Here is a 17831-nt window from a genome sequence, read left to right as displayed (position 1 = left end):
TTAATTGACCTTTGTGTTTGAGTAGCCTTGGTTTTTTTTTCATTCAGCGAAATGAACCGTTGTATCATAATTGTTTGCATCATTCTCGATTTCAAAATGAGGCAGACACCAATTCTCAGAGGACGGAATTGTCTGGTGACAGAACTTAAAGGCTTAACGCCTCATCCCCTGTATTTTAAAGCATCCTGAGCCAGTTAAACCCGTCAGTATGTAGCATTTACGAGCATTGTATTCTGTTAGCCCCGACAGATGAACTTGTGACATCTCATCTACTGTATGAAATAAGCAGTGTCCCAGAGACTGCACAAGCAATTGAATGTTTGTAGGGGACAAGAACTTTGTAACGAGGAATCGCGATAAATCATTCGATTTAATCTAGCAATTTATTGTTGACACCTTCTGCCGATGAAAACTGGGAGTCAGTGGTCAGGGCTGAGCCCTTGAAGCAAGTATAGAAGTGAAAGAGTTCTTCCTGCTCAGTTTAATTCATGAAATAAATTCCATGGTGACTTTCCATATCGAGAACTGTTGCAAATTCTTATTCACTCGTTTTAATTTATCGACTGTGGTTGTTTATCGATCGATAAAGCATTATCGTTTATATAAAACATCGATTTTAGGTCGAATATTGTAAAGCGAGTATTATCGATTGTCAGAATGGACTTTTATCGATTCCTAAAATGATCGATTATTAGAATGAAATGTCGATTATTAAGTCGATTGTTACCGACAATAAAAGGGGCTGTTTTTGGCTGAAAAGTGAATGCTTGTCGAAGAACTGTTGGAATGAAAACTATCCTCAGGTTTTTTTTTGAGCTGTTGTTGACTGTCAATTGTTGCAGTGATTGTGGAAACCGTGGAGGATGGACGCACTAGGGCTCAGCACTATACAGTGGACACCCTTTCCGAGGTTACGCTACTGCGCTCTCTCGTGCTGGCCGTAAACCAGAAGCAGCCTGGGGCTCACGTCACGCTGTACGTTGATTGTGTGTCGCAGGGAATGGTGGCCACACCCCGAGCCATGCGTGACATGTTCCACAAAATGGCCAACCCTCGTATTCAAGTGGTGAGTTTGTCGTATGAACAATTTTTTTTATTTTTGCATAAAATAGACCACGATCACTTCCTCCCGATTCATTGCACCGCCGTGATATTATAATTTCTTACGAGGCTTCGAAATAAACAGCAAAGAGTCGAAGCTTTGCGACTCCAGCGTGCTGCAAGACCACGGAGCCATTCGAAATTTCTAAAAATAGCAAATGAAGGCATTGTCTGGGGGATTGACACCGTGACCTGCCCTGGGAGTGCCCCTTAAACCGCTCAAGACATCTGCAAGTGTCGCGAAAATAAAAAATAAATTGTCTCATTTGCCTCAACTTGGGTTCAGTAATTCCGTCTTTGCATTTTGTTTCTTCATTGAGTTTCTCTGGACAATGATATTAGTAGTTCGTAGTTCGATGCGGGAACAGAAACGTGCCTAAGTTAAGTTGTAGCAAACAGCTTCAACAATGAGTTACAAAAACTGCCGATACTGAATTTTCAGAGACTCACCGCGTATTCGATTGTTGTCTTGATTTACGAGTTTTCCTGTCGCAGTGTTCGCGTGGGGCAACGCCCGCGAAATGTAATTGTGTATTTGTAGGACGCTGAGATATGAAACACAACAGAAGACGAAGTGGCCCAGATTCAAAGACGTTATAAAGATGCCGGAACAGACTTGGCGTTTGTTACACCCTCGGGCATACTCGCAAAAAAAAAAAAGTAGAAACTGTGATCGGTTTGCTGACGTGGTGCGCGGTGACGCCATGTTTCTGGTAGGATGTCAACAACAGATGAACAACTTAATGGGTTTCGTCACGTTGTTTATTCTCAGATTATCTGGAAGGAGAAAAAAACAGGTTCTGTGAATTTGTCAGCCGTGCTACGAACTGGTCCCGTGTCTCACTTATTTAACGACGTTGCACCAACTGCAGACGGAATATAAACATCAGATGATACAAAAAAAAAACTTTGCTAAATGCAACAGTAAATTTACATGAATATGGCTGTCTTCTGGGTTGTAACGCCATGTAATCTGGTAGAGGTTTAATTACGTTTCGGAGGTCCTTGCTGCCTCCATCATCGGGGTGATGAGTGGGACTGCTAATTGTTTGATTTACTTGCGGAATCCAAATATAATTTCTCGTACCAGACTTGAAATTTAGCAGGAAGTTTGCGGGAAATCGCAAAAATGAAAAAGTTTGCGTCACTCCAATTCTGATTCATTTGTCAATCAAATGCGAGAAGTTTCGTGTGCGTGGATTGCCACATCCTGCATGCATCATTACCAACTATGATCGAGTTGACGGCGGAAGGCAAGGCCACCTTGACAGATGTTTCACCCACTTCTATTTGCCTTCTTAATTCAATATCTGGAACTGAGAGAGCAAGAAGGAAGTTTCGGAGAAATGTTGTGTTGGCGGATGCAGGAGGCCATATATGGCGCCATCAGGAGGTCGTAGAAACCCACGCGATGGTTGCAGACCCGCCCTGCACAGTCCCCTGCAGACGATCAACTGAAAGTACACTGCGACCAAATCGTGACAGAATGAATGAATTAGTTAAGCAGAAGGTTATTTGGTTTTGAGGCAAGTGTACAGTTCTGTATCAACTGAAGAGGTTATTTTACGTAATTTAAGGTAAACAATATAAGCGTACCAGTAGGATTTAACATAAATGAGTCGGGACAGACAGGAAACTAGAATTGTTAACATTATTTTGGATTGCATTTGAACTGTCCATCACAGGCATTGTCAAATTACGTACACAACGATGTAAGAATGGGGGAAAGCTATTACCTTTAGCATGCGCAGACCCCCATGAAACTTTAAAAAAAAAAATATTGCGTCATTATTACGAGCTACATAACTTTTAAGGAATCTTGTTTATCCACAGTTCCGAGAACGGCGCTACGTGCTGGAAGTGGATTCCGGAAGTCTGAGCAGTGTTTTGAATCGCAATAATTGCCCTTTAGAGCAATTGCAGCAGATGCAAGCTATTGAGCCAGCGGTCACGACGAACGAAATCAATGAAATTCGACGAGGTGTGTACAGTTGATTCAGTGGCATGTAATAAAGATATACTGAAACACGTTTAATGGCTATAAAATGGTGACATATTTATGAGGGTGATAAATTGCGTATTATCTTTCGTGTCTCTTCCTTCACAATCGTGAGGAATAGGTAGCGTTACCAACCTTTACAACAACCCAACCTAACCTAACTTTATGTAACTTATTATTTCTTCTAAAGTTATCAGAGACATTATAGATGGCAGGTCCATAAAGACCTCATTGTTGTACTGGTGTCTGGAAAATTACAGGATTGAGTTTTGTTCATTATCCATTTTCAGGTGATATTCCGGTTATTCATGATTGCGATGAAAGAGGTGAGTTTTGTGCATTGGATTAGAAGTTAACCCTTTCAGGTCAATCAAACAGTTCTTACAATATTAAAATTTAATAACATTAATCGGAATTGGAGTTGGTAATTTGTGATGTCACATCTTCGTGGATTTCAGAATTAAAACCAAGATTGATGTTCTGGGTCCTCTTTTACAGATAATCTGGTGATTAAAACATTAAATGATCTTATTCTCGCCCTGAAGAAGCTCAAGGAAGAGGTCGGAAGTCAGGTGAGTCACGTCCAGTTTTTTAGATTGAGGTTTCAATTTCTTGTGGTGATGAGTATGACGATGTCTGTCTTCTGGGATGTCGTGCGATGTTGTCGGGTAGAAACATTTTAGAAGTGCTCCAGGGCGATGTTTTAAGGTCTATGAGGATTATACCCTGATTGTGGAGGCATGAAGAATCTGAGAAATGACAGACTACAGGATGCAACTAGCCTCTGCATCCAGACCAGCTCTGGGGCCCACCCATCCTCGTATCCGATGTGTACCGGGGGTCCTTTCCCGGGGGTAAAGTGCGCTTACGTGGTGTATAGTGGGACAGCCTAAAATCTGTATGTACGTCTTCTGCTGTATTGACCATCATATCACATTTACTTTGAAAATGTTTCAGCGTTCTGAGATTCACAATCTCCGCGAGCTTCTGGAACAATGCGAGCTGTGTGCGCCAGGTAAGAAACTGAATCAAATCATTCAGGACCTTTACTGTCATTTGTCAGGTGTTATATCCCACTACAGTTATTCTTGTTAGTTTTTGAGATACATTATACACAACGTGAGGAATTCGCTGTTTCTATACTGACAGTTTTTTACGTGTCATTGTCAATGTGAAAATATTTCCGAAGGCTGAATCTTGAAGCTGCTGTGTCAATATTGATCAAGGGGGTATGACACCAGAGGTGTTCAAGAGAGAGACGTCAATATCGGTAGCAGTAGTTTGAATGGAACTGAATAAAAACTCTTTTAACATCAAAGTTGTATTCTAACCTCACTTTTCCCTGCCCCTCCTTGTGGCCTGTGACAGCAAACAGACGCAGCATCCAACGTAAGCTAAGTGTAATTAATCTTCACAGAACTATCGTGTGTCACTTGTAATGTTTTCACAGCCCCACTGAAGGTGACATGTCAGAGTAACCCTTCACCTTGCTTCCCCGGGAGTGAGTGCCAGGACACGGCTGATGGTCCCCGATGCGGACAGTGTCCAAGGGGTTATGTCGGCGATGGCCGTCATTGCAAGCCTGGTCTCACTTGTCATGATAGGCCGTGCTATTCTGGTGAGTGTTTAAAAGCTTCCGAGGAAATGGCTTGATCAGCGTTAAAGTTATACAGTGACTTACTGAACGCCTGATTGATTCTGAATTTTCTTTTGCATTAACAGGTCATAAGAGGTTAATGTAGGTCAGTGCTGATAGCATTATCTGGGTTGGGACGCTGTATAGTGTGTGGTTACTAGCTGTTTGACTATATATCACCCAACCTAACCTAACCTAACTTAACATAACCTAACATAACCTGATGTAACATAAGCTAACCCATCCTAATCCACTCTGCAATCCAGACGACTGCAGTCATCATAATCACAGTTATGAAAACCTTAAATAATATTTATCCCAATTTAAAATTATAATTATCTTCCTCTTTCAATGCTGCATATTCTGTATAATTGCTAAAAGTGCCACAAGAGAGATGTGGGATATTTGTTAATCTGATTGACAGCAAGTTGCGCTGTAATGTAAGGCACATCGTACAGATCTTCAAGAGATCCGTGTTTTGACTTTAATTCAAGAAGTAATCTTAGGTTAGGTTCTTTTGATATTCCTGATTCCAGTCTTTGCTACCATTGTAAGCCACTGATCCGCTTCTTACAGGTGTGAGATGTTATGACACTGTGGAAGGCTTCCAGTGTGGTCCTTGCCCCAGTGGGTACGTTGGCGACGGTCAAAGGTGTAAACCTCGCGGTGGCTGCGAAAGTAACCCGTGTGCACCTGGTAAGTAAGAGAAATTATTACATGGATAAATGTGAGGTTAGAAGACTTTCGTCTGTGAAAGATTTGGAGGGAAGTGAATCAAAGCCGGTTGTATGAGAGTCCCACTGCACTCTTTGGATACTGGGACCAAATTTTGTGGATTATGGCATTATCATATGTCTGTGTGAATATTTGTTTTTGTCCTCCTGCTGCAGAAAGGGGTCCCATGTGCTGACCCCCATCAGATCTCTCTCTTATGTTTCCTTCCTGTCGTCCAGATGCTAGTGATAACCTTCGGTTGTGACAAGTTCCTTGGGCTGGCTGATGTAAGCCGTTGGGTAATAATTCTGCAGTAAGCGGAGGAATCGAAGACTCGCGCAGTATCTTCCCCGCCACCAATGGCAGTTCTTTTCATAACATCATGACCTAAAATGTAGGGTACTGAAATTTTATTGATTGATTCCTGAATTATTTTAACAGCTTGGGATACACAGAAGCTAAGAAAGGTGAAGTGACAGGTTGTTGGAGAAAAATGCGTAATTTTGGGCTCCATTATTTGTACTCTTCAGCAAATATCATCATGAGGATGAGATCGGCAGGGCATGTTGTATGCATGATGGGAAATACATATAAAATTCCAGTTGGAAAGCTCGAAGGGAAGGGACCGTGCACTATTAAGAGTTGACATTCTGAGGATGGATGGTGTTTATGTGCAGGTGTGCAATGTGGCCCAATGGAGGATCCCCCACACTTTCGCTGTGGTGCTTGCCCTCCAGGGTCCACAGGAAATGGAACAAGTTGTCATGACTTAGATGAGGTTAGTATATCTGTTTTTGCTAATAGGTTCTCAAGGAAGGTATATATTTCTCCTTCATTGCTGGTTTTATTTAACATTTTGTATGTGGGAGAAGTGGATTTAATTCCCTGTACTCTGAGTCTGCCATCTTGATTATAAGTCCACGGTTAGGTTAGGTTAGGGTAGGTTTGGTTAGGTTAGGTTTAGCAGCAAGCTGTTGGAATGCTTGGCAAGCTCTACTACGTGTAAGCCATGATGCGCCGTCAGTAATGGTTAAATAAACCATATTCTGTCTGTATTTGTGCATGGGAATGTATAATTTGTGTTGAAGCACCATGAACAGTCAGCTTTAAATTTTTCGAGATGGCAAAAAAATCTTTCGCTGATCTTTTCCAGTGAGATAAGAGCGATCTTTTGTGTACAGTGTCGAGATGATGGAATTTAAACAGGCAGATGTACCATACAGTGGCTGCAGGTTCATTTTACCAGCAGAGAAATGATCTTAGGACGCAATGGATTGGCAGTCCTAAATGATTTTCGTGGTTTTTCTCATGTATCTTCCAACTAAATGCAAGGAAATTTCCTTTAAATGCGCAGACAAACGGAGGTAACAATCTTAGACATGTATTTAGGAGACACTCGCTTTTAATGTCAACTTTCCTGGCTGAAGTTTTTCGTGTGTTTCCTCAGTCTCGAGTGTGGTATCCCCACCGCTCGTTTCGGAATACTGCAGTGTCATGTCGTAGATGTTGACACCGCACACTGGATACTGGAGTGATGATTTCCTGTTCGAGCGAGCGCTGGGAGTTTCAACTCGTGGACAGTGGTGGAGACTGCTAACACTCGAGAGACAAGCTTAAACAATCTGCTTAATATTGCAATAGACAAAAAGAATGTATCAAACCCCTTGAACAGTAAGATAATACTGTCTGAGCAAGGACAGCACCTGTTATCAGATACAGAGAGCAGAGTTCTGTCCGTCATGGACCAGACAGTTTGACGATTTAACATAGTATTTGTACTGGCCAGCAAGTCAACCCACTTTCTAAAATATTACAATATCACTTTGTTCTTACAAATAAAATCATTTTCACAAGTTTTCCACATTCTTTGCAGTCTTTCTGCCTCTTTGATAGACTGCGTAGTTGGCGGCGCCTTGTAGATTTCTGAAATGTATACCCTGATACCCTGTTTATGATTTGTTCCAAACGTCCGAGGCAAAAATTAATGTAGGAAGAATAATGACTTACAAATGCTTTCAAATTGTATATTTCTTCTACGAATTACATTTTAATTACTTACTTGTAATTAATATTCATATAAAAACATATAAATGTACACAATGAATATATGTATCAACATAACGATATACATTAATGCCTAAAACTATCTCTGCATGATTCAATTGGTTTTAAACCTGCTATGTACCTTACTGCCCTTTTTTTGAAGAGTAAAAATTCGTCAAGTGTTCTCTTTATAGTATTTATACAAATCTTTGTCTCATTTCTAGCAATGTCATTGGCACCTCCCATAATTACCACATAGTCCTGAGTGCCTAATGATGAACAATCTCTTAAACAATTCTTCAATACACCTTTTATCTTAGCACTAGGCCTCACATTGTTTTTTCAGAGCGACGTAGACATCACTGTAGAACATCAGTTTATTTTTCTTTCTCAAAGCATTTACCTTTGGGCAAGTGAATGCTTTCCTTTATTGCGTGTCATTTAGTGCACTAAATTTGTTCCTCTTTGCAACTAGCAACGGTTGGGTAGCCTGTTTCCTTCTTACCTCACTTCCTTTAGCGTCATAACGCCAGTTAATTTCGTTTACTTGAAAACGCGTGTCTTGTGTTATTTCATTCTGCAGAACAGATATTATTTCACGCAAAGACGATATTTCCTCGAACAACTTACGAAGAACATCGCTATTAAAGTGCTAGGTGGTTGAGTTCTCATTTACCAAGTCATCGTGTGATGAGCAAAAAAACAAAACAGAACAATTCATTATTAGGTATCTTTTCCTCACATACGTTGCAACATTTATTAAAATGATACCATTTATCGCAATTGTCACAAAATATTCCATTTCTAACTACTTTTTTACGCGTGCCACACGTATTATCTATTAAAATGTTACAGCATAATGCATACATGCACCCACTTTCTGCCATGTTTACTAATTCGGTTATTTCAACGCCCGCAACCAAACCTCATCTTCCAGGAAATGCTGTCCTGGGTGCAGCAGGTTCTCCATTTAATAAACGACATATCGAAGGACTTGGGAGAAGCTAATTTTTTCGCCATTGCGATATTAGTCATCATCATCCTCGTTATATTGGTACGTACAAGGTCGCTCTGTCTAACTGACTGTGGTCTTATATTATTGTTCGTACTGTTAATACCACATTTCACCGCATTTTCCCAACAGCAGACAGAGTACAAGTGGAAATGTCATTTTGCCTTTGTTCCAGATTAATTTACGACACATCAGACAGCAGTTCCAGACGATGGTGGACATATTAACAGGAGGTGTGCCTCCATTGCAAACTAGGAAACCATTAGGCGAAACAGACTCACATCAATACATTTAGGACAAAATCAAAGACCAAGAATGGGAAATCAAGGCAATGAAGAAAGAGAAAGAAGGGGAGATAAAGGCAAAGAAGAAGAAGCAGAGGAAATGAAGGAAGAAGGGAAAAAAAAAAAAGACGACGAAGAAATCAAGGCAAAGAGGAAAAAGCAGCTCCTGTACCACGGAATGAAGAGGAGGTAAGTGTAGAGTTCTTAAAGCAGGAGTGTACAAAGCTTTGATTGCACTGGCCACATTGGGTCAAAGTGAAGTTTAACATCCAATTATAGTATTTTGTTTCATTTATGTGACCTTCTAGCTGGTACAGGCTTCCGACTTACGAAGATATCGTTCATTGCACGTTCTTCTTTAATCCCGGCCTTCAGCGATTTGATGAGACATTTCACATGGTCTCCCTTGAGCTCATCGTTCACCTCGAGCTCGTCATCCACCTCGGGGTCATCGTCCACCTCGAGCTCGTTGTTGTGATCCTAGGACCAGAATGATAACATTTACACTTACGTGTCACAAAATTATGATATTGGAGGAGAGATCTAAATCCAATTCAGTGTTCACAGCACTGATTTTCTTTACAATGGGCTTATCTCGGAGCGAATCCAATTTGCACCCTTCAAATTTAAGTGAGGGAGCTAAATCTTTGTATTTCAATGCACCTACTGTTGGCACTTTCAGAGAAGAGTTCAGATCTAGGTTCAAGGGGAGTAGAAGGAAGGAAACATCTTTTTCAATGATTGCAAAGCAGAGAAGTTACCGAATGAACATTTCTGAGTGTATCTCTTCTGAAATGTTACTAACTCTACCTTCCTAAAAATGAAAATGCCCCTCGTCTCTGCAGACGTATGTGCAAGGGCTTTATTTTGGAAGTTCCCATGTGACAATTTATTTAAAAAAATTAAGCATTTCAGATCAAAGTTAAGGACAGACATTTGCAAAGTGAATAAACGGATTCCTCCTCTAGTATCAGAGCGGACATTCGTGACTTGATGGAACAGAAGCATCATCAGATATCAAATTAATGGTCGCTAGTTATAAACTGTTCATATGACATACAGAAATTTAATTACGGTAATGAATTTCTTCATACCCTAGTCCTCAAGAAAATATCACTCATCTATTTGAAGATATCTGCGTAAATGTTAATTTATTCAACCAGTTGAAATATATTGCTAACGATATAATTTATTTATATAATTGGGCGCCAAGTTTAAGTTTTACTCGGAAAGTGCAGCAGCTTGCACATTCAAAAGTATGTACACTCCTGCTTTAAGAACTCTACACTTACCTCCTCTTCATTCCGTGGTACAGGAGCTGCTTTTTCCTCTTTGCCTTGATTTCTTCATCGTCTTTTTTTTCCCCCTTCTTCCTTCATTTCCTCTGCTTCTTCTTCTTTGCCTTTATCTCCCCTTCTTTCTCTTTCTTCATTGCCTTGATTTCCCATTCTTGGTCTTTGATTTTATCCTAAATGTATTGATGTGAGTCTGTTTCGCCTAATGGTTTCCTAGTTTGCAATGGAGGCACACCTCCTGTTAATATGTCCACCATCGTCTGGAACTGCTGTCTGATGTGTCGTAAATTAATCTGGAACAAAGGCAAAATGACATTTCCACTTGTACTCTGTCTGCTGTTGGGAAAATGCGGTGAAATGTGGTATTAACAGTACGAACAATAATATAAGGCCACAGTCAGTTAGACAGAGCGACCTTGTACGTACCAATATAACGAGGATGATGATGACTAATATCGCAATGGCGAAAAAATTAGCTTCGCCACAGTCCTTGGATATTTCATTTATTAAATGTAGAATCTGCTGCACCCAGGACAGCATTTCCTGGAAGATGAGGTTTGGTTCCGGGCGTTGAAATAACCGAATTAGTAAACATGGCAGAAAGTGGGTGCATGTATGCATTATGCTGTAACATTTTAATAGATAATACGTGTGGCACGCGTAAAAAAGTAGTTAGAAATGGAATATTTTGTGACAATTGCGATAAATGGTATCATTTTAATAAATGTTGCAACGTATGTGAGGAAAAGATACCTAATAATGAATTGTTCTGTTTTGTTTTTTTGCTCATCACACGATGACTTGGTAAATGAGAACTCAACCACACAGCACTTTAATAGCGATGTTCTTCGTAAGTTCGAGGAAATATCGTCTTTGCGTGAAATAATATCTGTTCTACAGAATGAAATAACACAAGACACGCGTTTTCAAGTAAACGAAATTAACTGGCGTTATGACGCTAAAGGAAGTGAGGTAAGAAGGAAACAGGCTACCCAACCGTTGCTAGTTGCAAAGAGGAACAAATTTAGTGCACTAAATGACACGCAATAAAGGAAAGCATTCACTTGCCCAAAGGTAAATGCTTTGAGAAAGAAAAATAAACTGATGTTCTACAGTGATATTTACGTCGCTCTGTAAAAACTGTGTTGATGTCTCAGTGTATGGTGAAGTGAGGCCTAGTGCTAAGATAAAAGGTGTATTGAAGAATTGTTTAAGAGATTGTTCATCATTAGGCACTCAGGACTATGTGGTAATTATGGGAGGTGCCAATGACATTGCTAGAAATGAGACAAAGATTTGTATAAATACTATAAAGAGAACACTTGACGAATTTTTACTCTTCAAAAAAGGGCAGTAAGGTACATAGCAGGTTTAAAACCAATTGAATCATGCAGAGATAGTTTTAGGCATTTAAAGATATTAACAGTATACTCATACATTCAAGAAACCATTTTATATGCAAAAGAAAAGTGTCTGCACTGTAAACAATTACGTACATATAACACAAGAATTAATAATGACTATCATAAATATGTACATAAGTTAGAACTTTATAATAGTAAACTGTCAATAGCAGGTTGTTTCTTCTATAACAAACTGCCTACTATATTAAAACAAATAGGAAATAACAATCAGTTTAAGAAGGAATTGAAGGACTTTCTTATCAAGGGATGTTACTATTCACTAGAAGACTATCTTAATGAAGAATTATGTTCGAATAAACGTACCTCTAACAGAATGCACTGAAGGAAATTTAAAAAGTTGACAGTGGAACCACAGTTCCAGAGAATCTGACGTAAATACGTCTCTATAATATAATGAAATATATGTATAACCATTGTGATATCCAACATTTCTTCCATTATATGAAAGGCCGGTTCATACCTTAATCGGACTAGTCTTCGAAGTACAGTTTTGTTACTTTCGGTCAGTGAATTAGGTTTGTCTTGCAGTGATTGGTTTGAAATATAGAGTGGGATCAACTCTGGGTTCATTGCCAGACCTTCGTTGCATGTTTTAAAGTTTATGTGTGCCGTATTGCTTGACCCTCTGGTTTCTGTGGAGGTTCAAACCTCTCCTAATGGTGCTTTCAGTTTCCCGATGTTTTACGAACAAGCTGTACAAAATTCACGATGTCAGAACATGTTATGTGGCTGTTGGTGTGATCATTTTTCCATTCTTATTCACTCATTTCTTTCCGTAGGTCAGGAACCTTGAAACTTGTAATATTTAAATAGTTCAGTTGGGAAGCTGTATATTTAAATTTTATATCCTCAGGTAAGTTGCTTAGGTTAAATCTTACTCTTGACTTAAAAGTAAATTTCTTTTCACAAGCTATTTTTGCTTTCAGCAGTCTTCGTGTTTCTTAGATAGATTGTGGTTGCGGTAATGCCTTGTGAACTTCTTTAATCTATACATCAGTTTTCTGTCAGTAGAAGTAAAATAGTGTAGGAACTGACCAGAGCACTTGTGGCTATTAATGAAACCAATATTTTTTACTTTGCAGTGTGATCTAGCAGAACCATGTGACCCACGGGTTAGATGCACGAACCTGAACCCTGGGTTCCGTTGTGACCCGTGCCCCCCTGGATACACAGGCAGTGTCGGAGTGGAAGGGATCGGTCTGGAGGAGGCGTACCGTAAGAGGCAGCAGTGTTACGATATTGACGAGTGTAATGATGGCAGAAACGGAGGCTGTGCCCAGAACTCCATCTGCAATAATGTTGAGGTTTGCCCTCCTACATTTAAATATGTTAAAAGTTACGTACATCAGGCTCTGAAATATGCCTGTGTCAGGGAGGTCAAGTGTACAAGTGAAGTAAACATACAATTTCTTTTCTTCTTTGCCTGTCATATTCTGAGACTGTATTGTCCTGTTTTAAAATTTAAATATGTCGTGTTGTAGGTTATACGATTCATTAATCACTCCTGCGATTGATCCAATTCATGTGGAATTTTACTCACTTGTAGTGTTTCTGGAGGTTCCCAGTAGAAGCCTCAGTTGTAACCCTGACCGTCATGTTGTGTTTCATAATTTCAGACAGTCCTTCCGGAATAGTACTCTCGAATGGATTATAACTGCTCCCCATTTGTTTCAATATGCATTATCATCCTCGCATGTAATTAGACACTTAATAATCTGTGCAGTTTACGCAACTTTATTAAATAACCCGCATACCAGCCGTCCATGTAATTTGTATGTTCCAACAGAAGTGTTTATCTGCAGGGCTCCTATTTGTGTGGGGAGTGCCAGACGGGTTATATCGGGAACCAGTCGATGGGATGTCACGACTCCCCAGGGCTCTGTCCCGATGGTACACGCTGTGATAGCAACGCCCACTGCGTCCTCAAGGGTCCACGCTATTCCTGTGAGGTAAGGTTCGGAAATTTCGAGTACATTCCACAGACATTCTGTAAAACATTACATTTACCACGCGTTTTAAATGTTAAATGCACGGCCACCTGGACTGCGTGTCAGCCGTGATGCATAGCTAGATTTGTATCTGCTGTGATGAACGTGAAGCTGAATATAGAAACAAAATCAGAACAAACACATCTGGAAACTGCATACTTCCCATGATTTTTAACAGGTGTTTGTTTTGTGTCTGTCTGTACAGTGTAAGATTGGCTGGGCAGGAGACGGCCAGGTTTGTGGGCCCGATCGGGACTTGGACAGCTGGCCGGACTATGACTTGGGTTGCGCTGACGCCAAGTGCAGGAAGGTAAGGGCAAAGAACCATTTATGTTATTCCCTCCAGGTAAAATACCATGTTTCACACCCATACTGTTGCTAAATTATCGTTTTATACATCTCAGTCTTTAATAGTTTGGAAGGTTGGTGGGATTCATTCCTGTCATAATTGATTTATTTTGACGTAAATACGTCTATATTTTAGGGTCAGTGTCATTCGGCAAAAAGTGGAACGAAAAAGTGAAAGGAAAAAGTGTAACTGCATTGTTATGTTACCTTGGAAACGTCATTTGTTTACTCAGAATTGTTGTTACCTAGGAAACATTTCATTACATTACCTTACATTACATTACATTCAGCTACCACAGACCCATCTTAAGCGTAACTAATTCAAGTTGAATAAGCAATGTCTTAATCAAACTTTACTCAATTGTAAAGCATGTATAAAGGAAATATTTAGAATAAATCCAATATATAAACTTCCTTTCCGTAAAGACGTATTTACGTGTAATTCTCCGGAACCGTGGTTCCACTGACAATTTTTTATTGTGTTGATGGCAGCGCCGCCTACTGCGAGATGATTTGTGTTATCCTAACCTCAAATGGCATGATTACGATTTTGTCGTTTAGGTTCATAAATTGGCGTGGCTTTGAGGAGAGAGACTACTCAGTTTATAAATCCCCTACTTTGTATGTTGCAGTTAATCAAGAGATGCAGCCATATTGATTTTCTCCATCCGCACACTGAAACATCTCTGATTCCTTGTGTACGCCATCTTCTTGTACCTTTGTTGATAGCAATTGAAATGGTGAGAAGAGAGGTTGATTATAATGAAGTTGTGCTTTGTGTCGATTCCAGGACAATTGTGTCGGGATACCAAACTCGGGTCAGGAGGATGCCGACAGGGATGGCGTCGGAGACATCTGTGACCCAGATGCCGACAACGACGGAATATCCAACAGTCCTGTAAGTAATGTGCAGTAGACTTTGCTGTTAATATAAGGTTGTCCTCTTCTTATTTGCACTGCGCTTCTCTTATTTGTGAACTGTCCAGCTGCTTGCAGGCTTCAACGAAGGAATTGCTGTTTGTATGATGGGAATTATTATGTAGAAAATGTGAATAATTAGCTCTCCTCTGAGAGTGCGTACAGTTTAATATGTCATGCTTCTACAAATATAAGCTCATGGAGACAGCTTTGTCACAGGATCGTTGGGTGTTGGTGATGCAGGTAGGTGGCCTTGACATGGGCCAGTCACTTGTTTTGCATTCACCCCAAAATATATTTGTATATTTTTCGAAAGGACAACTGCCCCTTGGTCGCAAACCCTGACCAATCAGATACAGACCAGGATGGAGCCGATAGGCAGGGAGACGCCTGTGACAACTGTCCGACCATCCCCAACTTTGACCAGGAAGATGTCGATAAGGATGGCGTGGGAGACGCTTGTGACAACGACATGGATGATGATGGTACGTAACTAACGCCGTCGTACGGAGCCTTTCTACTTTTCTTCTTCAGCAGTGGACAGGTGTTGAATCTTTCAATTTCTTCTTTTGCGTCTAGTATTCTCATCATGAAAATCCCACCATCATGCCTCACCCTGAACTAGTTCAATCCAGTTCAGTCATAGAACCAGTTTCCTTAACTTCTGTTTTAGATCAATTCACGGTTACGTAACATCTGCCTGTTTTGATGTTATCACTTAAAAAATACTGAATGATTGGTATAAATTATGAAGCTTCTTGTGGTGCAGTTTTCTCCTTTCTTCTCTTACTTCGTCTTTTACGCTGATAGATAAGATACATACATTTATAGATTTATAACTATGTAATCCTCAGTGTATATGTAGGACAAAGGAAGGTAAATTATTCTGAACTGACTGTAACGAGCATTTTTTAATTGTACCCGCTCTCAATGTGATCATCGGAGTTTATTGGTAGCAGTTCCTGATATAAGTTAGCAGCGCTGAATCGGAAAAAGAGGCTCGTCAGGTCAGTAAAACAACGTCTTGCTGCGCAGGAATTCCTAATCATTTGGACAACTGCCCCAAGAAGAAGAATCCAGATCAGCGAGATTCTGACGGAGATGGCCTTGGAGACATGTGTGACAACTGTCCCCGCATCCCCAATCCAAACCAGGTCGATTCTGACAACGATCTTGTAGGAGACGCGTGTGACAGTAACATTGACAGGGACAGGTGAGTTGGTTAACCACCGTGAAACAGAAAGTAGTTCTCTGTGCTGGTGGACCTGTGAATTTTTTTTAAGATGGCATTTCTGAAAAATATAGTGTAATGTAGTATCCTCATGTAATCCTCCTAGTCTTGTTCAGACGGACTGTACCTTTGGTCATCCTTTTGTCGAACGTAAAATAAAGAAACATGACAGTCGCGTTAAATTTATACTTACGCACAACTTTCTATTTGACGGCAGCAACTAATGAACGGTCGAATGTAGGAATGTGAAATTTATAATTCCTCCTGCCATATCCTTATGAATTTAAAAACTAAAGAAAAATTAGGCATCATACGTTCGTTCCTAATTTTTCTTTCATAATACATTAAGTCCATATTGAAATGTTACTGATTTACTGGAAGGTTCTTGATGATCTGACTTTACCGAAGACTGGATTGTTTTATGGCGCTAAAATTGTGGTTCTTCTTTTGCAGTGATGGTGTGCAAGATGGTAAAGACAACTGTCCTAACATTGCCAATAGTGACCAGCTGGACACAGACGGTGATGGGCGAGGAGACGAGTGTGACAAGGACAAGGACAACGATGGAATCACGAACGAATTGGACAACTGTCCCCTCGTATACAACCCACACCAGGAGGACTCTAACAGTGAGTGTCATGGCATAAATTGGGAGTTTTTCAATTTTGATGCTTGTGAGACTTTGAGGCGTGTTTTGAAAAACCTGTGTCAGTTTCATTGCATCTGCTTGTCTACGGTAATAGCATTCAGAGTACACGACTGTTTTCTATTAAACTTTGTATGATAGACTTATGACTGTCTACATTCCATCAGAGATCCGATACCTGCGGTCAGGTTTTAGGTCTTTTTCCACGGCAGTAAATATATGGTTTGTGATCTTCAGGGTATCCAGTAGATGGAGGTGATACGGTCCTCCGAAAGGTTGGTAACCATATACAAGATTATACAGCATCAAAACACACAAGACCATAATCAGTTATGACCTTTGGCATGTGGTTCTGAGTCACAAATGTTATTCAGGGTATCAGCGAGTGTAACGCAGTGTTTCTGAAGTAAAGCCGGAATGTCATGAAATATTTTGAATTCACATTTAACAATAGTTCACAAGTGTGATGCATAATACCAGCAATATCTTCGTCAGCCCGATTTTGTCATCTCGTTGTGTTGTGCCGTCTTACGAATGTGATCTTGACATTGGCGTTGATATTTGTTGTTTAATATATTATTAAGTTTTATTGTGTCCCATTTTTGCTTATTTATTCTCACTTTTCTAACATTTTGGAATTTAATTCTTTTTAATAATTATTCATATTTGTCACCTGCTGCACTATTTCAAGATAATCATTTGGTCTCATTGTTTATTTAACAATGCTGTCAGTAGCTGAGACTCCAATGTTAAAATAATTCTTATCATCTATTATTTTTAAAATGTCTTTATCTGTTTTCCTTCCGTGAAATGCAGCGAATATTACACGTTAATGAACTATCATGAATAAAATAAATTTGGTTGTATGTGCATACGCACTGTTTTACAGTTAACGCTTGATTTAGTGTCTTGAGGTAGTGCACCGTCATGTTGGAATGGTTGAAAAAACAGTGTGAATAACTTATTTCAGATAATGGGATAGGTGATGCCTGCCGGTATGACTTCGATAATGACACAGTTCCCAATTACTTGGACAACTGTCCCAACAATTCTCAGATCTTCTCTACAGACTTCAGGTTCGTGTTGTTGGTCAGTCGAGAAGGAACGTGCATTAGAAACAGTAGTTGTTTATAATGTTATCGTTCTAGATGAAATTGTAGATAGGAAGTTAATTGATCTCGGGGGGGAAAAA

General features: G+C 39.9%; 1 protein-coding gene and 1 long non-coding RNA gene across 2 annotated transcripts in view; one reads left to right on the top strand and one right to left on the bottom strand.

The window, feature by feature from the left end:
* Positions 1-17831, top strand: part of Tsp (Thrombospondin) — a 28591-nt gene that overhangs the window by 8081 nt on the left and 2679 nt on the right. Inside the window, exons 3-18 of the mRNA XM_022082453.2 lie at positions 843-1066; positions 2935-3082; positions 3391-3426; positions 3599-3672; positions 4058-4115; positions 4551-4718; positions 5313-5432; positions 6128-6228; positions 12591-12812; positions 13311-13457; positions 13702-13806; positions 14635-14742; positions 15079-15247; positions 15798-15975; positions 16447-16622; positions 17610-17715. Of these exons, the coding sequence (XP_021938145.2) occupies positions 843-1066; positions 2935-3082; positions 3391-3426; positions 3599-3672; positions 4058-4115; positions 4551-4718; positions 5313-5432; positions 6128-6228; positions 12591-12812; positions 13311-13457; positions 13702-13806; positions 14635-14742; positions 15079-15247; positions 15798-15975; positions 16447-16622; positions 17610-17715 (2140 nt within the window). The remainder of the gene's footprint in view (positions 1-842; positions 1067-2934; positions 3083-3390; positions 3427-3598; positions 3673-4057; positions 4116-4550; positions 4719-5312; positions 5433-6127; positions 6229-12590; positions 12813-13310; positions 13458-13701; positions 13807-14634; positions 14743-15078; positions 15248-15797; positions 15976-16446; positions 16623-17609; positions 17716-17831) is intronic.
* LOC110838836 (uncharacterized) lies at positions 7461-11454 on the bottom strand. Its single transcript, XR_015533684.1, has 3 exons — positions 10511-11454; positions 10082-10377; positions 7461-9269 (listed from the first exon to the last, which is right to left on the bottom strand). It is a non-coding gene; the product is annotated as an uncharacterized LOC110838836 (long non-coding RNA).

The sequence above is a fragment of the Zootermopsis nevadensis genome, unplaced genomic scaffold, assembly GCF_977971745.1.
Source record: "Zootermopsis nevadensis isolate Lab colony 2312 unplaced genomic scaffold, Znev_1.0 Znev_ptg000004l, whole genome shotgun sequence".
Taxonomy (NCBI): domain Eukaryota; kingdom Metazoa; phylum Arthropoda; class Insecta; order Blattodea; family Termopsidae; genus Zootermopsis; species Zootermopsis nevadensis.
The sequence above is the reverse complement of the archived record's forward strand: the minus strand, read 5'-3'. Positions and strand labels throughout refer to the sequence as shown.